General features: G+C 44.8%; 1 protein-coding gene across 12 annotated transcripts in view; it reads left to right on the forward strand.

The window, feature by feature from the left end:
* COL6A3 (collagen type VI alpha 3 chain) overlaps positions 1 to 23,801 on the forward strand; it is a 110,211-nt gene that overhangs the window by 81,190 nt on the left and 5,220 nt on the right. For 8 of the 12 annotated variants that reach the window (XM_054043311.1, XM_054043312.1, XM_054043318.1 and 5 more), the window contains 6 exons: positions 1,175 to 1,277; positions 3,586 to 4,076; positions 6,978 to 7,241; positions 9,463 to 9,546; positions 14,009 to 14,188; positions 14,307 to 14,363. In XM_054043311.1, the coding sequence (XP_053899286.1) occupies positions 1,175 to 1,277; positions 3,586 to 4,076; positions 6,978 to 7,241; positions 9,463 to 9,546; positions 14,009 to 14,188; positions 14,307 to 14,363 (1,179 nt within the window). The remainder of the gene's footprint in view (positions 1 to 1,174; positions 1,278 to 3,585; positions 4,077 to 6,977; positions 7,242 to 9,462; positions 9,547 to 14,008; positions 14,189 to 14,306; positions 14,364 to 23,801) is intronic. The other 4 variants (XM_054043314.1, XM_054043313.1, XM_054043315.1 and 1 more) reach the window with 4 other exon arrangements.

A 23,801-nucleotide genomic window follows, 5' to 3' on the forward strand; every position in this document is an offset into this window, starting at 1 on the left:
GTTCTGGGCTGGCTGCTTTCAGCAGTGCAAAACCTTTAGTCACACTAAGTCTTTGGTGGCTCAAAGAACCACAGAGATTGCAGAGATTCTCAAGGACAGGCCCAATGCAGATTTGTTTCTTGCTGTCCCGTAGCATGCTGGAAACTCATGAAGCATGCTTCCCTCTTTACCCCAGCACCCCACCCTGGCGATATTTGAACAGGTCAAACGAGGAATTACCGTTCTCTGAGCTTAATGCTCAGGAGTTTAGTGATGTAAACCATGCTAGCCAAAGATTCAGATCCCAATAGTTTTCTCAGCCCTTTGTCATTCAGAGGTAGCTTACTGTGTATGGCTCCTTTAGAGGTGCCTTGAAAACCAAATCTCTGTTGCACCAGAAATGCCTGTCAGCAAGTATAATGCTACTGGCCAGATCCTCAGCTGGTGCAAATGGTCATAACTCACCATTGACTTCAACTTATGCAAGGTGAGGATCTGGCCACTGAGAAGAGAATTGGGTGGTTTGCTGAAGCCATTAGCTCTTGTGTGTGTACGTTAACCCTCTCGGGGTTCATCACAACACTGCCTCTCCTACAATACACAATCCGCCTGCTGCAGTACTAAAAGCAACCCATTGGGCTAACAAAGCGTCAGTGTTGGGATTTTCCCCTACAGACTCCACAACTACCACCACCATCATACGGTTTTGGCACCTGGGAATAAAATATATGTTTAGAACTCTGCAACTTGCTTTCTCCATCTAGGAGGCCTACATCCTTTAAATTGTCAGAAAAATATTACATGTTCAACACACGGGTTTTGTTTAAGTGCAGCCGGGTTTAGACATTAACAAATATGCTCAGCTAATGTATTCTCGTGATTTGTCCTGAAATAAATCTAAAACTTACGATCACTATGGAGATGTTGCTGTCTTGAAATAATAACTATACCATTTTAAGCAATAGCTTAATTTTTTGTAGTGATCAAATGGAGCTGGTGCCAGAGATATTATAATATAGCTGTTAACACAACATTCCAACCTAAAACAGGGCCGCTGTCTTTTGCGGCCAAAGTGAGATCAATGTGGGTAAATTAACATGAAATAATTGTTATGCTGAGTTGATGAATCCTTTTTTTTTTAAGTATTACCATTATTAAAAAACAACATTTCACATTGAGCTGTTTCTCTCTCTAGGTGAAAACTCTTATTACTTGTCTCCAGACATACGGAAACAATGTGATTGGTTCCAAGATGATCAGTTAGCAAAGAGCTCTGCTAAATTGGGCCAAAAACGAATGTAAGTAGTAGTTTTTCTGCAACAGATTGGGCTTTGGAAGCCAAATCTCTGAGGGACAAGCACTGTCTCCATATTCCTTGTAATACTGAATTAAACTGAACCCTGGATCTTCCCACAGGGCATCTAAGTGTTCAGGCAGCCTGTTGTCCTTAGTGCTGTAGCAAAAGGAGTAGCACATCTATGTCTTTAGATAAATTTGGTTCCTCATTTGGACCAAGGTTTCCAAAAGTGATTGGTGGTTTTGGGTGCTCAACTTGACCCACCCCAAAGAAATCTCCTTTACAGAGACCAGTTGCTCAGCACTGTCTAAACAGGGTGACCAGATGTCCTGATTTTATAGGGACAGTCCTGATTTTTGGGTCTTTTTCTTATATAGGCTTCTATTACCCTCCACCCCGGTCCCGATTTTCACACTTGCTGTGTGGTCACCCGATGTCTAAACATCAGGCCCTTCTTAGATAGTGTCTCCCAAACTTCTGAAAGCTGATCCCCTGCTTCAGGAAAATGAAACCAGTCACACTCCCGTTCGACCTGGCCATGTGTTGTTAAAAGCTGACCCTTCTCAATTTATACATCTCCTGCTCCAGCTAGTGCTTTGCACTCCCTTAAGGGGCATGCTACACACTTTGGTTAACACTGCTTTAGGGGGTCTCACTGAAGTTGGACACCCCAAAAGTAAGACACTCGCTATGATTAGCATCTTTGGAAAATCTTGGTCCTGGATTTTCGTAAGCAGAGTTTGTGTTAAATTTACAAGTCATGTCAACGGACATGACTCATCCTCCAGGTTCTCTCTTCATCAAAATCCCAGTAACATCAATGAGAATTCCAGGTACAGCGCAAGCAAGATTGAGCCTAATATACCTCGCTATTCATCGGTTAATTGTGCCTCTTTCTCTTACTTCATTGGCATCATTGTAAATCACCACTAAAATGACTGTGCTATCATGGGATGTTGTGTATGGTAAGGGTGATTGCCCTCTCTCATACCACAGTCATGCCATAAAGCATGGTCTAGGTATACTTGGTCCTGCCTCACCATGAGGGGTGGGGATGGAGTAGATAATCGCTCGAGGTCCCTTCCAGCCCTACATTGTTATGAATCTATGTGTGGCAAGATGATTCAGCTTGTATGGTGATAGACAGGATATAAAAAACAGAACAGGTATGTTTGAAAATGAGAAAAATGAATTTCTTTTAAAAAGCTTATATTATAGCAGGGGTGGGCAAACTTTTTGGCCTGAGGGCCACATTGGGGTATAGAAATTGTATGGCAGGCCATGAATACTCACAAAATTGGGGGTAGGGGCGCAGGAGGGGGTGAGGGCTCTGGGGTGGGGCCAGAAATGAGGAGTTCAGGGTGCGGGAGGAGGCTCTGGGTTGGGGCATGGGGGGGCACTGGGGATGAGGGGTTTGGGGTGCAGGAGGGGGCTCCAGGTTGGGACCGAGGGATTCGGAAGGTGGGAGGGATCAGGGATGGGGTAGGCTCTTGGGGCACAGGGTGGGTGAGGGTTCTGGCTGGGGGTATAGGCTCTGGGGTGGGGCTGGGGATGCGGGGCTTGGGGTACAAGAGGGGGTTCTGGGCTGGGACCGAGGGGTTTGGTGGGCGGGAAAGGGATCAGGGCTGTAGCAGAGGACTGGGTCACGGGGTGGCGGAGGGCTCAGGGGTGCAGGGTCTGAGCAGCGCTTACCGCAAGCAGCTCCCGGAAGCATCTTCCCACTCTGGCTCCGAGTCGTGGCCAGGCGGCTCTGCACGCTTCCCTGTCTGCAGGCGCCACCCCTGCAGCTCCCATTGGCTGGGAACCGTGACCAATGGGAGCTGTGGGGAGGTGCCTGCGGACAGGGCAGCACACAGAGCCGCCTGGCCATGCCTCTGTGTACTACCTAGGAGCCGGAGCGGGGGGTCATGCCGGCAAACCCCCGACCCCACTCCCTGGTAGGAGCTGAGGGCCAGATGTGGCCCGCAGACCATAGTTTCCCCACCCCTGTACTATAGGATACTTACAGTGCTATCTAATTAATGGCCTACTTACCAACAGAACTTGTAATGTGCCGGCCATGATAGTACTTAGGCGTAGCGTTCAGCTGTTTGGCAGAAATCCACCAGCTTTTCATTTCTCTATAGGCACAGTCTACAGCACAGGGAAGTCCATGGAAAGATTCCCATTGACTTAGTGGACTTTTATTAGTTCTTCTACCTCCAGAATTCTAGTATAACATGAATAAAGATGTTATTGCCTGGTACAGCTACATTTTTTGTTAAATAGAAAAATATACCAAGCTGTAACAACTGTTTTTGTTTAAACAGGTATGTTGCAAACAATGTGACGACAAGTGCACCTACAACTACAACTGCAAGCGCAACTACCAGTGCTCGTAAAGCTGCAACTGCAAACACAGCTACCAGTGCTCGTAAAGCTACAACGACAACTGCAAACACAGCTACCAGTACTCATAAAGCTACAACGACAACTGCAAACACAACTTCCAGTGCTCGTAAAGCTACAACGACAACTGCAAACACAACTTCCAGTGCTCGTAAAGCTACAACGACAACTGCAAACACAACTTCCAGTGCTCGTAAAGCTACAACGACAACTGCAAACACAACTTCCAGTGCTCGTAAAGCTACAACGACAACTGCAAACACAACTTCCAGTGCTCGTAAAGCTACAACGACAACTGCAAACACAACTACCAGTGCTCATAAAGCTACAACTACAACTGGAAGCAAAACTCCCGGTGCACGTACAACTCCAACTCCCAGTGCAAGTACAGCTGCTACAGACAAACCAGCAGGTATGTACTATATTCCCCAGACTTCCCTTTTTTAGAAGATGGGCTGTGATCCAGGATGTGAGCAATAAAATTCAGTGCTCACTTTTTAAAATACTGGGAAATAAAAAGTCAATCCTTTTGGTCTTAGAAAGGACTATATTCATTAAAAAGTGTCTAGAGGGCCAGATCCTCTACTGGTGTGAAGTGGTAAAATTTTATTGACTTCAATGGAGCTTTGTTGATTTACACCAGCGGGAGATCTGCCCTAACTTCTGTGCCTGGAAACTCCCACAAAGATTTGGTGGGATTGCGTGGCTATGAATGAATCAGAGACTAGAGAGAATTTATACTAAATAAAAGATATTTCTTCATTCAAATGCATTGTTGATTCTCAGTGGTTTAGATAGAATAAATATAGTAAACGATCTATACAGTCCAACCCAGTACTACTGGGTCATAGGTGTAATGCCATTGGCTTGACCTTGAGGGTCTTTAATAGCATTACAGCAGGGCTGAATTTGGCCCATTGTGGTTAAGCACATAGCCACTGTATAGGATCATTTGACTTCTGAGTCAACTAAATGGAAATGTCACAGTCTGTGCAGACAGAAGCAATGCTGGCGCCATATATGGGAAAATAAAGCCTCTTACATGAGCAGTGGTCATTTAAAAGAGCTATACCATATGCTTTTGCACAAGTCTTTACTTTTCAGTGACACAAGTAACAAAGAACATATGGCAGATGTACACTAAATGTTTGCAGAAAACACATATCTCCATGTAAATATATGGTTACACTTTCATTAGGGGTCAACTTTTTCATCAGCTTGCAGAGGGGAGACAGTCTCATAGATTTTTCAGCCAGTTTTCTAACGGTTGTATCCAACAGTCTATCGTAGTTTTATCCAGAGCTAGGCAAACTCTTCATTGCAAATAATTTGACAGATTTAGACCTATTTTCTGTTCATAAATTACCCTTGGGTGGACATTGGGCTAGGGCTTCAGCTGGTACACCTCTACCCCGATATAACTCTGTCCTCAGGAGCCAAAAAATCTTACCGCGTTATAGGCGACACTGTTATATCGACCTTGCTTTGATCCGCCGGAGTGCGCAGCCCCCGCCCCCCCCCCCCCCCGTAGCGCTGCTTTACTGCGTTAGATCCAAATTCATGTTATATCGGGGTAGAGGTGTATAACTCAGAAGTCAATGGAGCCATGCCAGCTTTATAATGTGGCCCGCTGGTGTTTGCAGATTTGTTTGCCATTTGTAATTGCTAGGAACTTCATACAAACATATTTCAGTTTGTGGGAGGATTGTTTGCTTTGAAGATGTCTTTGACTAGTCTCTATTTTTCTACATGGACCGTGATTTGGTCACGTGTCACATCGGATAGCTGGGTGATGGAAATTTTTATAAAGAGGAAGAGGGAAAGCAGAAATGTTTCAGTGCTCACATGAACATTTCTGCCACCGACCTTCACATGATAATATTTGTGTTCAAGGTTTCCCAAGAGTCCGCTTTCCGTGAACTTTCTTATGAACAAAACACGTTGCTGGTGCCAATGAGTGTGGAAAAGCCAATTGGCATCTTTTAGTCAACGAAACATTCAGAAATAGGTTTTTGCAGCTTCACCCAGCTCTAGTATTGTCTCTAGAAAGAAAATTATGTGTATGTGAATGAAAAGTATTGAAGAAATATTGCGCCATTTAGAACTGAATTGCTGATTTTGAGGAGTTGAAGTAACACATGGCACTACGGGCTTTCTTTTTTTAAGCTCTAACCCTGGTACCTATAAGTAAGCTGGAGAGAGCAGAATAGGGTCTGGTCTATACTAGAAAATGAGGTCAGCATAGCTACATCACTCAAGGGTGTGAAAAATCCACACCCCTGAGCAGTGTAGTTAAATTGACCTAAATCACCTTGTAGACAGTGCTAGGTTGATGGAAGAGTTCTTCTGCTGACCTAGCTACCGCCTCTCCGGGAGGTGGATCACCTACACGAACAGGAGAACTCCTCCCATTGGCATAAGTGTAGTTTACACTCAAACACTGCTGTTTCAGTGCTGCTGTAGCATTTTAAGTGTAGACTAGCCCTAGGGAAGGGCTGGGGCTGTTCTGCTGCGGTCATGGGGCAATCTTCGTCCAAGACTGTAGCTCAGTAGCAGACCCTAAGGCGTGAAGCAGCCTTCACAGAGCTGCAGTGGTATCTGCAGGTACTGTCCTCCTGCCCCATTTCTGTGGGGATATTTTGGCCACATAATCACAGATCTACCAGCCCTGACTCTTCCCTCATTTGCGCAGGCCTCTCAAACCCTACTGCAGCAGTCCAGATTAAGCCCTCTCATTGCACATCCCTTGCAGTCTCCATGGGCTCCTCAAACCATGCCCTTTTTTGAGCACTCAACCCATCATGGTTGCACTATCCATTGATCTTTTCTGGTCCCACAATGGGGTGGGCAAGGATCAAGAGTTCTTTCTTAATGAACAAACATGAGATACTTGAGAAACACTGACTAAAGCAGTTTCCAAGTGTGAATTAAAGAGCATGATTCATTTTCTATAGAGCATCTTTAAAAATTCAGTTCAGAACCATGGTACTATACCATACATGGCATTTCAACCAAGATTTTCACAAGTGACCAGGAATTTGGGGTGTCTCAATTTTTGAGTGCCCAACTTGGCACCCCTTGAAGGGTCCTGAGTTTCACGAAGGGCAGCACATCCATCCTCTGAAACTCACTTTTGAAAATATTGGCTGTAGTATTCTATAACCTGTTCCATATGGTGATAATTAAAGCCTTGGTTAACCTTCCCATCCTCCTCCTCAGGAACAGCTAATTGGACTAGAATTCCTTATGCACCAAACCCTCCCTGCAGCTTTTCTCTTCGAAGCCTCTGACTTTAGTTTGTGTTGCACTGCAGTTAAAGTGGAGAGTGAAATCCAGATCACTGACATCACTGAGAACAGCGCTAAGCTACGCTGGGTGAACCCTGAACCCCAGACCATCGACTTCTTTGACATCTCCATCACCTCCACACAGGACCACTCTCTAGTCCTGAAGCTAAACTTAACCAGCACTGAACGGGTGATCGGAGGCCTTAGAAGCGGGCAGAAATACCAGGTAGCAATTACCGGGTACCACAAATCACAAGTCAAAGTAACCTATATGGGAACATTCAGCACAAGTAAGTGTCTTTCTGGGCATGTGGGATGGAATAAATATTTTTTCCAGGGCAGATGTTGAAAACATTAAATGGAAAAAATCACAAACAATGGAGAGTTATTTGGTGATGATTATGATGATTCATGCCTTGATAACGCTCAGTGTGTAACCATATGTCTTACATTCCACCTCTCAGTGCAGCAGCCTGGTCTGTAGTGCAGTGGCAAACAGAAATTGTTTGCAACAGCAAATACAAGTTGTCATTTCAACTCAGTTAAATTGATGAAGATTTTAATGGAGTTAGGCCATTTCCCAAAGAGGTATTTGTTTCTTATTGTGTGTACAGCCCCTAGCACAATGGGGCCCTGATCTTTGACTCAGGCCTTCAGTATCAAAATAGCTCAGCTTCTCAACTGTCCTAGTATAACATACTATATGGGTCCATTCAGAGGGGATTAAGCAGCAGGTTAGCCCTCTGGAGACCCAAACTCAAATCCACATGTAGGTAACTCATGAAAACCACCAAACATTTTGGCGCAGTCGGCGGTGGCGATTCAGGATAAGCCCAAACTTTTTGCCGCTCAGTACTGAGGTGCATTGGCAGAGCAGTGTGGGGAAGATTGCCCTGTGCCTGCCAGCTCCATGACTGGCTCACTCTAGTGCTGGTAGAGCCTCTCCCAAGGCCCATTGGAGTCATCGGGAGGCTTTCCATTTATTTCAGTGGTTTTTGGATCACGCTTGTCGCAGTTGCTTACCTTTGCGAGCAATCAGTTCACCCACCAAAATGTTCGGAAAAAGACGTCAGCCCGAAGAAGAGGCATTTGCATGAACTGAATTAGAAGCTAGGATGCCTAGTAAAAGGATTCCCCCTATCGCTGCTGCCTGCATATGCCCATACTTGGAAAAACAACCCTTCCCACAGAAGCACTGCTGCAGAATTTATGGAGAGGGCGGTGTCCTTCTAGCTGAGGATCGTTATTGAACCAGTCCTCTTGACTGCTGTTATACTTTGGGCAAAACCCAGTTTGGTGGAAACTTCCCTTGTGAAGAAAGGCCTTTTCCAGGAGAGTTTGGGCTTGGCAAGGTCTATGTATCCCTGATTACATTCAGCACAAATGTTACCATCAAAGCAGCTGGGAACTGCAAATTGCACTGGGGGGAGAGGGACCGACAGCATGCTCCGCTGTTGTACATTGGCATAGCTCCATTGGAACTGATGAGGCAGCACTGATTTACACCAACTGAGCATTTGGCCCATTGGGTGGGATCATCTCCTCTCTCAACCCAAATCCACATGTGAATCACCCCGTCCTATGCAGAAAGAAACCTATCAGTGATAGCTACTTTTGGGCACCATCCCCTTCCTTCCTCCCAACCTTGTGGAAGGGGGGTTTGGAATCTGTACTATGGGGGGGCGGGAGAGAAGGAGTATAGATGCATAAGGCAGCATGCCTTGTGGAGATTGATCTCCCCTCCACTCCAAAAGTCCTGGGAGCAGTTGTATCCAGGAGAGAGTTCTTGGTAGTGCACTTACATTGGGGCTGTGCTATCAGCAACTGTGTAGTGGGGTATTAGGGACCAGAGCAGGGTCTCCGTGCAGATCCCGGGGGATCCTGGAGTTTGAGAGCAGGCCCCATGGACCTTTCTAGGGGTTTCCAAACTCCCCAATAGAACAGTCAGGGGGTATCGTCATTAAAGGATTTTTATGGAGACTTCCTCCCTAGGAATCCCCGACAGTGGGATTTTTCCCCCAGGATGGTGTGATCTGGCCCAACATAATCACTTATGCATAAACACCGTCTTTGTTATAATACAGAATAAAGCAGCCCATCCTGTTAGCATAGTTGCTGGAGGGAGAAAAATTAATCCCAAACACAGTTACTCTGACATGAGTTACTCATTGTCTCAGCTGCAACCAATACACATTTCTAGAGTTTATGTATTTATGTAAAAAAACCCAGCTCTGAACATTGCAGCAGCTCTCCCTCCCCACACTAGCACATTTTGTTTGCCAACTCTTATTCCATTCCTTCCATAATCAATATGATCAAGGCTGTGTCCGGTTGACAAGCACAATTCCTGATCCAGACAGTAGATTTCTAGTAGGAAAGAAATAGAAGACAGGTGGCTGGCCTGGACAAGTTGCTAGGGGAAGTGGTGTTGGATTTCCTTTAGCTACATGTGTTGCTCTAGGATTTTTTCCCCCCTTTGGCTGATCATTCCATTTGGTTTTGCTCTTACAGAGAGTATGCCAGTGTCCAAGGCACATTCAGTAGCGACTGCTAATCTGATGGTGAATACCGAGCCCTTGGAACGGCCAGAAATAGGTGAGTAGCAATGCACTTAGCAGTATGGGAGATGTAGGTTCCATAATTACCTGTGTTGTGACTGTACTAGGTCCTCTGCTAGAGTTTGCTCTAGCTCCATTGAAGTCAATTGACTTCAGTGGGCCTTGATCAGGTCCTAGTGTAAACTGCATGGAAATCACTGAAGCTAAGATGATTTCCACCAGCAGAGGATCTGGCCCTTTATTTCTGTTATGAATGATATTATTTCCTGAGACAGTTAAGGTGCAAAGAGCTGGAAAAGTTCTGTTCATTCAGGGCCAGATTCTGCTGGCCTGCCTGACCCAGAGCAGGACCTTACTCTGCAGAAAGTCACATTGATTTCAATATGACTGCTCAGGGAGTGAGGTACGACACCTTGGTCCTGGTCCAAAGCCCATTGAAGTCAATAGGATTCTTTCCTTCAGTTTCAGGGGCCTTTGGATCAGTCCCCATATAAGTAAGCCTGGCACAATCTGGCTCTTAGGCCGATCCCAGGCATAACCCCATTAGCTGTTCTGTACTGTTCTCCTGACACCCTCCCTTTCTGACCTGAAGGTCTAATTGGTGCAGAATGCTCTATGACACACTGCACCATTGTACTGGAAGGTCAGACTGGAGAAGGAATGAACCATTAGACGTTTGGTTCACTTGGCTCCTGGGTGTAACACAGAGCTCTACCCAAGATTCTGTGGCCTACTGGGGAGCAAAAGTGAAAGATTTCCCAGGAATCCTATGAAGAATGGTCATGTGACCTTTTGAGTTGGTTTAGTAAGCTTCCCTCACATTGTAAGTCCTACCACCTGCCCACCTTCCTCTTCATTTCTTCCACCATGGCATCAGTGGTTTATTGTACTAAACCATTAATGAGCAAGTAAGCAGATCCTATTCAGTGATTAACAATGTGTTTATTATTAACATTTGTTATTAACATGTAACCATTGTAATAATTAATACCTATAATGGCTCCTCCACTTTGTTTTAAATGACCATAAAGATATTATATTAAGGCTACCCCCCGAAAAAAAAGAGAACGTTAAACACCTGATTGCACCTAATGTGATCAGTTACACCTCAGCTAGCACTGATCTCAGCCCCCTGGCTGTAACACCTGATTCACAAATGAGGGAGCTCTGAACCCTTCACTCATGGAAAGCAGCATAATTTCATTGCAGTCATTGGGGCGGCGCTGTTTTCCATCGGCTGAGGACCTGGTTCCCAGTCTGAACTGTAATCCTGAGGTTTGTAACCTTTGTCTTGTTAAGACCTTATTGCTACCTTCACACCATTTTCTTTGAAAATAGGTTCTGTGAATTTGAGTTAAAAATGCAGACCTGGAGGGTGAGATTTTCAGAGCTGGCTAGGGGGTTTGGGTGCCAGATTCTCATTAATTTCTAATGGGAATTAGGAAGTTCTTGGGCCAAACCACACAACCCCACTGAGGTCAATGGGGTTTGCCCGGATGTACATGAGGGTGAAATATGGCCCCTGGTCTTTAAACCAGATTGAGTTTATTCAAGTGATTTTTTACACACACTGTTTTACACACACTTCCCCGGGTGCTGTGAAGGACTAGGATTCCTCGGAACATCTGAAAAATCTTTGCTAGCTTTCCTACAGTTAACACTGGCATGGGGGAGGGGTGGGGAGGGACAATCTTATTATGGGTGCAGTATGTATAACTGCCATTGCATTTCAATAGCACTGCTCAACCGCAGCACTTTGAACTTGCTGGCTCCAGAATAGAAATATTTCATTTCTTTGTTTGGACGACGTGCCATTGCTGAGATTGGCTGTAATACACTGAATGATTCCTTCAAAGTACATTCCTCTCTTCATTTGCTGTCTTCCACCATTTCCATTGTCTGTGTGTGAACCATCTCCATTTTCTTTCCCCACCCCCTCCATGGTCCTTCACCTGGAACGACACAGCTGGCTTGGTCTGCACAGCTACTCTGAGAGCACCGGCCCTTGTCTAGACGTTTAACCCTTTGTTTGTCACGCCTTCCGAAACAGCAACACAAGATGTCTGGTGCACTATACATCCATGTGTCCATGTGTGACTTCATAGGACGTACAATGTACCGCGGGAATGCTTAAGGGTTGATATACGGAACAAAACGGAACCAAAATACATAAATTATACACAATACAATAGCTAATCATGTGTGCCTATGGAATTGATACAGGCTCTCAGAGGACTAGGAAATTTGTTGCTTAGAGTGTCGTGGTACCAGGGGAGCCCAGGTTTCCAGTAGCTAGTGATCTGGAGGAAACATGCCATTTGATAAAGAGTTCAGTAGTTCATAAAGTGGTATAAGCTTATCTGGATTCCATCCAGGCACTTAAGACATTAACCAGAATAGCATACTGGAAATACTGGGTTACGCAATCTTAACCTGCATACAAGCTTGTGTGTCAGTTATTTGGCATGGAAAAGAGGCACGTGTTCAAAGTAAGGGCCAAACCCTGCAGTCAAACTCCTATTAAAGGGAATGGGATTTTTGCCTGAGCAAGAACTGCAGACTCTAAGTAAAATACTTGAATCTTCACTTATTTACGTCAGACCTTATGAAATCAACGAGTTTTTAAAAAAATGTACTTTAAACCCAAAACTCATGCCAAAGCAAATAGGTTTTTGAATACACACTTCAGAGCGCAGTACCCTTCAAGCCCAAGCCTGCTCCCATTAAAAACCACAGCAGACTTCCCACTGATGTAAACTGGAGCAGGACTGGGCCACAGCAAGCAAACAATCCCTATCTAGAGATCTCAGAGAAAATCCAAGAAAATCCAACCACCATTCGCTCACAGAAACACCACCGATTCGGAACACTTGAAAATGACAGCTTACTCCTGGAACTCTCCGTTTAAGGAGACAGGGTTTTAAGTTAATTTTCCCTTTGAAATTCCAGCCTACACGGTTATCTGAGGAGCTTAAGGGAATTAGTCCCACTGACCTTCCAGGGAAGCTGGCTTCTTTAGCCTCCCTGACTTGGTATCTCAGTGGCTTCATAGAGTTTTAGCCACCTGGAGTACTGAGGAATTTCTTGCTATGGTACTTGAGCCCCCACAGTATTTCATGCTTTCTGCCAAGATAGAAAACCGCAGCAATCTCTAAACTTACACCACTACCACATGATTCCTGCCATAGAAAAATGTCCAACTCCGACTGACGGCCCAGTTATTCCTCAGAGTGCGTGCAATGGGGGTGTATTGTCCAAGCAGAGATGGGTGGGAAACACCGTGACTGCATACGGCATAATGACACAGGGACTGCTGGGGGCTTCCCAAAGTGATACTTGCTAGGCCTGTTGAAAAGGTGCAGGGTGTGTTTCCTGCTGCCACTGGCTGGAGGTGGTGGTGATCAGCTTTCATTCCCATCCTGGTCCCTTTGGGCTGTCCAGCATTGCCATCAGTGCTAAAAATGTCCCCCTCCTCCACACACTGTCCCCAGAGAGCATTAACAGCTGCATTGTGGCTGTCTTCTGCATTGGTGCACACAGGGAATCCTTGTGCCCTCAGACATAGGCATCTCTGAGCCAGCTCATGCCACCCTTGCCCACAGAGGAGCAACCTTACTCAGTGAAGGATTCCATTAAAAGCAGTAGGGCTGCTCTTGGAGTACAGAATTACCCAGCCTACATAAAGCGGCACAGCCTGGCCCAAGACTTGCCCCTCAGTAACGGATGAGCTGACATGGACTACCCCTGTGCTGCGTTTTTCTGCTGAGATCTGCTTGGTAGCAAACTGGAGAGGATCATGAAATCTTACATCTACTGCAAAACGACATCCCAGTCTGACGTTTCGCTCAATTCTGCGCAATCCCCGTGACCCCCCCCCCCCCGTATCCCTGGTTTCTGGGGGTTTTGCTTAGAGAGGGCCAGACTGTGAACCCCTGATGAGCTGTTATTTGCACAGGTAGTTCCCATTAACCACACCTGTGAATAACTGCTCACTACTGGAGCATGGAGCTCACAGTCCGGCCCGGAGAAATCAGGTTTTGACAAATATTGAAATTAGGCCAAAAAATGGTTTTGTTTTATCATGAAACCCTGGCAAACAGTGATGTCCCTGATTTCACTTGGGCAGTGAAATGTTTTACACGGTTCTGGCACTTCCACCATGCTCTGGTCTGCCCCTAAGCTACTACATGGCATTGATTTGGCGCTTATGTCCCGGGCTAGGTAGAGGCACGTACAAGCATAGCACATTTCCTGCAAACCTATGCAAAGAAAAAATAATCTGAGGCGCATGCACCAGCTGCTTGGCATGTTTGGTCTGGTGGGGTTCGTGCAAGAGTATGTGCAGATATGACCTGGCACAAGCAGAGTTCAGGCCAGGCCCAGTTCTACTAATGATTTTTTTAAATGCTTTATTTTCTTTTTTTTTTTGGTGCTTTCTTTGCCTTTTCAGCTTTTAACCCTTTCAGAGTCATTTAACGTTTGCACATTTTGAAATTCAGATTTGACAGATCCTTGCTTGCTGGATTTTGACATGGGCACACAGTGCAAGGAGTATCAGGTTATGTGGTTCTTTGACTACAAAAACAAGATCTGCACCCAGATTTGGTATGGTGGGTGCGGCGGTAATGCCAATAGATTTGAGACAGAAGCTGATTGCATTAGCAGATGCTTGAAGCCATGTAAGTACCACACGGGGTTAACCATTTTTGCACTTTTATAATATTGTCAAATAAAATTTTAGACTGGGAAGAAATTTTGGTTTAGAAACAAAACCCCACGCACTTTTTCCCCCTACAGCGGCTGAGAAAGTCATGCAGCAACAGCAACCGCCCCTTGAGAAAAGATTATTGCCAGGTAAAAGCACAAATGCAGCAGATCCTGCATTTAATCTCACTGCTCTGGCCACTTCTGTTGCAAGCTTTGCCACTGTGGGACTTGGGCAAACGTAACCAGAAAGTATGTTTTTTTTCCACTTGACCAACTGAGAGGATCTCATCACGTGCTTTGCATGGACACGCTGTCGGCATGCCTCATGTTGCATCCAGAAACGCAGTGTTGACACGAGTTAATTACAAACTGTAGTTACAGCAAAACTGGGTAGTTTATTTCGTGATAATTGTATAGTCACTGAATTGGAGAGGATTGCAATCACCAGGAAACTCGTGTTAGCACTGTTGTGTTGTCCCCTGGTAACTGTGTCCCTAACTAATGTCATCACTCTGTTGTATGTGTTTGCTTTTATGCAAATAGTTACTCCTGGGGGAATTCTGTGCCAAAAAATCCAAAATTCTGCATATTTTATTTGTCAAAATAATGGCATATAATCACACCAGTTTCACTTATTTTGGTAATTTATTTAAACTACCATACAGAAAAAAAATCACGATAACTGTTCAGGATTTCCTAAACACATGAAAGTTAAGTTACAAACACCCTGCCATCCAGTTATAATCCTGGATTTTCATTTAAATTATAGGTTTCAGAGTAGCAGCCGTGTGAGTCTGTATCCACCAAAAGAACAGGAGTACTTGTGGCACCTTAGAGACTAACAAATTTATTATTATTATTTAAATTACGTTACTTGCATTGTGGTGTTTGGTGTTCTGTAAAGTAGAATGTCACTTTATATGGCCCAGACTTTCACACATGAAAGTTATACAGTTTTGCTAATCATTGGCCTGTATTTTTTTTTAAATGGATAAGTAAAATAGATCCGGAGCTGTAATCTAACCCCATTGTGCCTCTCTGGCAGAGGAAAAAAAGGGAGAAAGCCCATAGACCTTCCTAGCTGAGGAGTCCGTTACTGTCATTTATAATAAGCTTCCTTTACATCACTCTGGCAAGGTAAAGGAGCCTTAATTGACTAAGAATGGGAACAATTCACTAACAATGGGCACATTAGCAGCCTGCCTGCTTAGTTGTTACATTTCTGCTCTGCCTCAGGGACAGAGCCTGCTTCACACAGCCCTAGGCCTCCAAGCCCGGGATGCAGCAACAGCATCTCCCCTGCAGGGTGATCTGCTCTCTCTGCTGTCGGCTCCTCCCAACAGACTTGCCCTGGCTGCCAGGGAGGGGGCCATTTTTCTGCGGGGGAGCCAAGAAATCTGCGGAAGGTATGAATTCTGTGCCCCCCAGGGCGCAGAATTCTCCCAGGAGTAAAGTAGTGCGGATCTGTACGCTTTTCTTTAACTGAAATACTTAATTGAAAAATATTCCTCATTGCTTGGGTCTTGAGTCCAGATGTTCCCCTTATGTGGAAAAACCCACAAGAAATGGGGGGGGGGGAAACCCATGCTAGAAAACTGCAATGTTCTCCTTAAGGAATTTCCTCTGCTCCAATGTGGGGGTTTGCAGCTTTGTAGACTGGACAGAGGGTGTAGTCCACAATTGCATGGGATCTTGAAGATCAATGCACAACCGACTTCCTCCTCCATAGCGATGGTCACAGGACAAAAACCTGAATAGAAGTCCTGCCAGCATTGATGGAGCCCTGTCTCCAGCCCACTGTCTGAGAGGGGAGACAAACCCAGGAAGGAAGCGAATGCCAGGGAACCACAACAAAGTAGGGCTCAAAGGGACCTTGAGAGGTCATCTAATCCGATTGCTAGAGGCAACATGCAGTGTAGCCAATAGATTCATCGGGGAAATGGGATTTTTCTTCAAGTGCTGGTCTCTGTGTGTGAAATATACATAGGGACCAACACATCTCGAAGAGCCTCCAGTTACAGATAAGTAACCTCCTCTTTCAGTAATGCAAAAATGTTGAGTTTTTGAAAAAAAAAAAAATCATCCCCAATCAGGACGAATTTTGTAGGGGAAAATTTCAATTCTGCAGATCAGAGATCAGGGATTTTGGAGCAAAGAGATGAAGAACAGCTGTAAAATTGGGATATACATGAGATTCCAAACCCAGCCAAACTTTAGGATTCTTTGGAGGCAGAACTCTGCTTCAGGACCATCTCCGTATGTTTTAAGTACGAAATGACCTTTAAGTTTACTATGGAATAAACAACTCTAAACAGTAGCAGCCCAAGCCTAGCATTCCAGTCATACATATCTGTGTGAGACAGGATCAAATAAAGCCATGACTCACAGTGGCCACCTCCTCTCTTTCAGTTATGTGCTATATGGCCACAGGTTAAAGCCCATTTCAGTTAATTAGGAGGTCTGAACAAAATTCAGAACACAGTACTGTGATTAGACCCAGCTTGCCTGGGTAATTTTTTGTCTACTGCAAGCTTTAGACATAAATCATCTTAGCCTATGCGCAACATGTCTCAGCTGGCACGGATTCATCACCGAATTTGGTCAGCTGGTTGGATCATTAGCTTGCCTGACCCGGAGTGCGACATGAATGCTGATCTGTGCCCCCCCCAGACACCAGTTAGATGCACTGAAACTTGTTAGAGTCCCGGTGCCTAAACAAATAACAAGAATTCGGTCAATTGGCTGAATGATGTGCTCATTAATAGCACAGTTTTCCCACACTTGAAGTTCACACAGTGGACACACGAGAAATCATAGTGAGTCAAAAGAAGCACTCCATATTCAAGCAGAACTCCCGTTGACCACAGTGGGAATTGAGATTGCTCAGTGTCACAGACGAGTGCTTAGTGTGCTGCACAATTGAGGCCGTAATCACCCTGACATAAGAAAAATTACAAGTTTAGCCAGAGAGGGAGACCCTGCAGGTAATGTGGTGTGTGAGGCTGGCGAATGGAGTTTGAAAAGGGGTCAGAATAGCGCTGACGTTACTTACATAACACCTTTTATCCAGGAATATCGATGTACTAAGGCGAGTGGTAGCCTTATTTTAGCAAGAGGGTAAATTACTTGCCCAAGATTACATCAAATCAGATTAAATTAAAGTCCTCTGGGTCTCAGTCCCCTGGACTAACAGCCAGTTGGCACAGCCCCCTGTGAAACAACTGCTCTCAAAATACCCACCGAAGAAATTATCTACGGTTAGGAAAATGGAGAAAGAATGCAGAATGAATGGCAAGAACTGCTATGAAACAGACAAAAGGAAGAAAGGCTAACGAGATCATAGGCGGCACATGGAGACTTGTGTAAATAAGAAGCTAATTAGCCACAGAAAGTAGCAAACAACAAAGGAAAAATAACCTGGAAAATGCAAAACTATCACGCACAGGACAAAAGCTGAAACAGGGGGAAGGAGAGGAAATGAATTGCGTAAGCAACATAGATGAAGCCCAAATAACGGCACAAAAACAAGATCTCCACATCCTCTGCTGAAGCACTAACATCAATCATGTGTGTTAGTGCTTTCCTGAACAGGGAAGCCTTGCTGAATCAAGGCCCCAAATAGAGTAAAAGCTTTGTTATCCAGCATGTTGAGGGAGTTGGGGGTGCTGGTAAGTAAAAACTTCTGGTTAACTAAGAGGGAGGGAGTTTGGGTATGACGGGGGCTCAGGACTGGAGGTTGGGACGCGGCAGGGGGTGCCTGATCCAGGCGCCCTCCCGCAGCTCCCATTGGCCGTGGGGTGGGGTGGGGTGGGGGCAGCGCACAGAGCTGTCTACCCGCACCTCCATCTAGGAGCAGCTGGGATGTGTTGCCACTTGCAGGGAACTGCCTGAGGTAAGCACTGCCCAGATCCAGCACCCTGCACCCCCCCCCCCACACCCAAACTCCGAGGGCCCGTGTCCTGCACCCCCTCCCACACTCCAAACCCCTCATGGCCGTTCCTCCACTTAGAAGCAGCAGGGACCTGTCACCACTTTTGGGGAGCCACACAGAGCCAGGTAGGGAGCCTGCTGGCCCCAGACCAACCGGACTATAAACCGGACATTCTATGAAGATCAGAAATGCTGGTTTATAGATCTTTCCAGTTGGTAAAGTGCCGGATAACACAGCTTTTACTCTGAGCTTAATTCTTCAGTGTTCCCTAAAAGTCAATGGGAGTTTGGCTCGACCCAGAGTCTCTCAAGAACTGCAGGTTATAATCCACTGGCTGAAGGTGGACCCTTGAAAATGCATGAAAGAAATTAAAAGATTTAACTAGTACTCAAAAAAGAGAAAAAAGGAAGACAGGGTCAGCACCTCTGCAAATTACTGCACAATCCAGAATCTGACACGTGACCAGATAATATCACTTATTAGCAACAAAAATGCTGTGTATTGTGGAAAGCTAATCAGAGAAGGAGGTTTAAAAAGGCTCTTAGAGGTCTATGAAAAGGACTGGACTGATAAGAAAGTATCACGTTAGAGCAGAGGTGCCATTGTGTAACAGTCAAAGTCAATTTAGCCTAATAGGAAAACTGGAAAGACACTGTTTTGCTATCTGCTATAGCCAAATCTTCGGGAAACTCATTCTGAGTCAGAATTAAAGCAGAGAGTAAGGTAAATCATTCATGGTGAATAATTTATCCTTCTGGGCTAGCTATGAGCAGGATTTCCTGGCATGTATTTGCTGATGAACAGATCACTGCAAATGTTCAATATTCACTCTCCAAGATATGTCAGGTAGTTCATTGGTTGGATAAGTCACATGGTTCCCACTAGCCACCACTCTCCAGCCACCCAGCTGTGAAGCCAGTGCAGAAAGAAGGGTGGCAATACCACCCCCCACCCACAAGAGCCAGATTTCACGGGGAAACCAGATTTCATGGTTCATGATGCATTTTTCATGGTCGTGAATTTGGTAGGGCCCTAATTATGGTAAATCATTGAAATAAGCAAACACCTAAATGGCTCCCTGAATTCTCTGGATTAGGAGACAGCGCTATAAACATCCATTACACTAGAGCCCTGCGCAGATACAAATTTATGCCTGTGGATGCAGATATCCGCAGATAGAAACCAGTATCTGCAGAACTGCAGGGCTATCCCGGGAACCACAGTGGTGAAAGGAGCAGAACATGGGGTGGGCATCAGGACCACCGGCAGCTGTCCCTGGGTGTGCTCTTGTGTTCAAGCAGCGCACACACCCCCAGACAGGAGATGCAGACAGCTGCATGGAAGGGCTGGAGGTGGTACAGACCTGCCGGAGCACAGTGCTGGGGCCGGTACCGGTACAGCCACGCCGGAGGAGCTGCTGGTGCGGGGTGCTGGCTCCTGGGAGCGGCAGCCCCACGTTCTGCTTCTTTCACTGCTGCGGTTCCTTGAGAGCCCTGTGGTTCCGTGGATACCAATTTCTATCCGTGGGTATAAAGTTGTATCCGCGCAGGGCTCTACATTAAACACTCCCATAAATACTAAGGGCCCACTGGCTGCAAAGATGTATGATGAAGCACATGCAAGGAGAGCTACATCTTCCAATTTCTAGGCTTGCATCTGAGTCTGGGCTGAAGCAGTCATGTTGCACTGAATGTAATGATTGCCCCCAAATGGCCTTTCTGAGAGAGCCATAAAGTAACGTGGAATTGATGAACAACCATCAACTACCCAAGATGCAAAGATAGAGGCTAACCATGAAGACTAACACACAGTATATCCCTCCAACTGACACAGAAATGAAAACTCCCTCACTAGGAAGGTAGAAACAAAGAAGAGAGTCAAACTGGTCAGGAACTAATTTAACAAGCAGAGATGAAAGAAGCAGACAGGATGGTTGCTTTGGATCTGGGCTTGCTAATAAGGCTCTGTAGCACATAAAGGAGAGGTAAGAAGGTGAGCACAAAAACATTACCTACATGATGCTTTCAAAGAGCAGGTAGCTCCAGAGAGCTTTAACGAAAGGCAGTAGAAGAAGAAACCTCTTCTCTGAACACTGAGGTTGTGTCTGTGTACAAAGTGCAACATCAAAAAACAAGTGGTCCCCATTAACAATATACAAAAGGACTCATTTCTATCACCTGTACCCATGAAGGCTCTGATCCTCCAGGGTGATGTGTGTCCACATGGCATCTGATTGAAACCAAAGTTCCTTTGACAATCAGGCCCTTCCTTCTTTCCAACACTCTTAAGATTCTCCTGTATTTTTTGGTCCATGTAATAACCGCAAGCTGTTGTTATTCTACATTATCAACATACACAGTTTCATAAATCTTCAGCTACGGTACAGCAGAAACAATCCTGAAGTTGAATTTGAAATTTGATGTGTACAGAGTAAAACAGTAGTTGACTTTTACTGTGTATCAACTGATCTAGAATATCCTCTAACTCCTTGTGAGTGTTAAAAAGGAGGAGAGGGTGAAACTTAACTATGTAGACTCTGTACTGTGGAGGACTAACTACTACTACCTATACATACCATGATCAGACAGCTTTGCTTACGAGCTGGATTCCATAACGGAGCACCAGAACTTGGAGTAGATTGATTTTTAGATGTGTAAGTGCTGGCTTTTATATTTGACCATGGCTGATTGGAATGTAAAAAGCAGTGAGCTGGAGTGTTGTTTTTTAAGACAACACCCTCCTATCCCAAAGGCCCGGAAAAACTTTTGGCTGCAGAAGTCCATCAACCAAGCTGAATTGAAAGATCTCTATTGATTGCAGACTTGTAGGGGACAATGGATAGAAATGGCCAGGGCTAGAAAAGTGCTTTTAAAACTTTCTCCTATCTCAGAATTGCAGTTCCTAGTGTCAATGGATTATACATCACAATAAACGGTTAGCCATAGAGAACTGTTAAACAGAGCAGCCAACAAATTTCCAATGTGATTCCAGTAGGGAGGATGGACAGTTTGAGGTTGAACTGACTGACACATTGGAATTTCTTTTAGCAAAGATATACTCAGATATATGTGATCATAAAACAGAGAGACTCTTAATATAGCTTAAAGCATCATAGTGGGGAACCCCCCACCCAGTTCAAATGAAGAGCAGATTTGATTTTATATATCAGGGATAGGCAACCTCTGGCACACGTGCCAAAGGCGGCACGCGAGCTGATTTTCAGTGGCACTCACACTGCCCAGGTCCTGGCCACTGGTCCGGGGGGCTCTGCATTTTAATTTCATTTTAAATGAAACTTCTTAAACATTTAAAAAAACCTTATTTACTTTACATACAACAATAGTTTAGTTATATATTATAGACTTATAGAAAGAGACCTTCTAAAAATGTTCAAATATATTACTGGCACACGAAACCTTAAATTAGAGTGAATAAATGAAGACTTGGCACACCACTTCTGAAAGGTTGCCGATCCCTGTTATATATGCCAGATTCTGAGCCAGAAGTATAATTGTGTGAAGTACACAACTGCATACATAGGGGGGGTGCATGTGTGATGACAATGTGATAAATTGCATGGGTTTCTGATAAAGATACTTACATGTATCACACACTTGTGACTGCATCTCCAGGCCCTTAATCGATCTCCTGGGATTTATTCTAACATTCCAAACCCCTGAGTAGCTTCCAGGACCTACCATTATTATTTATTTTGATCAACTTGCCACTGGAATCTTTTCTCTGGAGTTCTTAGCCAGACCTGTTTTCTAATCAGAGTTTCAGTAGCATAGTTCAAGGTCATGCCACAAAATAGAGCTTAGGGAGTATTAAGTCTTGTTCTTTAGGATCTGCCTGATTTTAAGAAACTAGCTTGCAAATGTACTTTCATTCCTCCAGTCTGCCAGGTTGGGACCCTGGTGCTGTCAAAGGCCCCGATCCTGGAAACAAACAAACAAACCGACCCCCAAAAAACAACAACGACAAAATAGGCAGGGAGGCGCTCTCATTATTTAAAAATAACTTGAAGGGAAACTATACTCAGCCCCTAACAGATTTCTCTCGTTTTTAATGAGAAAAAGTCCTTTATCCTCAATGTTGATGTAAAATTGCTTTATAGGAAACTGGGGTCTGATCCCACAACCATTTATTCCCATGATTAGTCCTTACTTGGCCAGGTAGGCCCGTTAAGTTCAGTGGGATGTTTTGTGGGAAGGAGAATTACTCTTCGGGCCTTCCGTGCTTTGTTAACATTAACTAAAATTTGTAATCAGGGTGAGGACTGCCGAAAACATTGTAGCTGTAATGCATGTAGGCCGAGATTTCTGAAAGTGACTAGTCAATTGAATAACTCAAGTTTTCGATGTCCAACTTGCGACACCTTCCAAAGGGCCTGATTTTAAGGGGTCTCAAGTTGGGAGCCCCAGTGCTGAGTTACCTCAAATCCCTAGTCACTTTTGAAAATCCTGTTTATATATTGAACTGTACTTTACAGAAGCCTAGGCTAAATTTCATTCTGGAAAGGAAGGCAAAGGTTTTTAAATTAAAAAAAAAAAAAGTACTCTTGATCTGATGCAAAATTAAGCATGTAAAAAGTAGTTATTTCCACTTTCACATCCTGTGAACATCTTGCAAAACTGAATGCAAATATTGCCAGCCCTGAAAGGCATTTATTAGCTTTAGCCTGCTTTTCCCCCTTGCAGCTGTTTACGAACTACATAAACACATGATGAATTTGTTACCCATGTTCCCAAGCGACGGGGAAATATTGCAACAATTAGAACATCAGCCTTCCTCTCCGCCCCAACTAATTGGTTTTATTTTCTTGTTTTTGTGTGTGCTGCGTGTGATTTTTAATCCCGTGGCAGGCTGGAAAAGGTCAGCCTGAAACAAAAGAGAACAAGCAACTGGAAATATTGAGGAAGATGCTTGGGTCCCACGGATCTGTGCTTGGCACAGCACCAAAGAGGGGTGTCAAAGATGGTTGCTTGCCAATTTTAAACTTCACCCCTTAATCCAGAGGCCAAGTAGACCCTCAGATTAGGGCAGTTTCAGGACTGCTCTAACTTGCGTTCCTTGCTGATGGTTTCCAAGTGGCTGCTATGCCAGACCGAGATTGCCAGGGCATAGCACACAACTCCTGCCCCCAATTCACCTCCTTGCACCAGAGCCTGCAGAATGGGAGTGCCTCAAGCCAGCTTTGTGTCCCCCTTCTTTGTAGCACTGGAGCAACAGAAAGAGCCTTAGCAGAGGACCAGGATCTCCCCCACTGCTGACAAATAACCAGAAGAGAAACTATTCTTTAATAAATACAAAAATAAATGACCAAGGACCAGATTTTTAAAACTATTTAGGTGCCTAACTCCGAGTGATTTCAATGGGAGTTGTCATATAAATCCACTTATATGACGACCATCGACTCGGATACTGTAAAGTTCAGGTTCCCATAGAGTTCTGTCCCTATCGATAGAGTGTAGCTGCTATGGGACCTTATTTTTATCTGTACCAAATCAATCAGCCATTGCACTTACTACTCCATGGGTGTATTTAGATGCATTAGTCTTCCTTTTGCACTTGGATCAGAGCAGGAATTCCAGGGCCAAGTCTTCTCACTAGATTCTGCCTGCCTCACCATTGCCATTTAAGGCATGTATTTT

The sequence above is a fragment of the Malaclemys terrapin genome, chromosome 11 (assembly GCF_027887155.1).
Source record: "Malaclemys terrapin pileata isolate rMalTer1 chromosome 11, rMalTer1.hap1, whole genome shotgun sequence".
In the NCBI taxonomy this organism is placed as follows: Eukaryota; Metazoa; Chordata; order Testudines; family Emydidae; genus Malaclemys; species Malaclemys terrapin.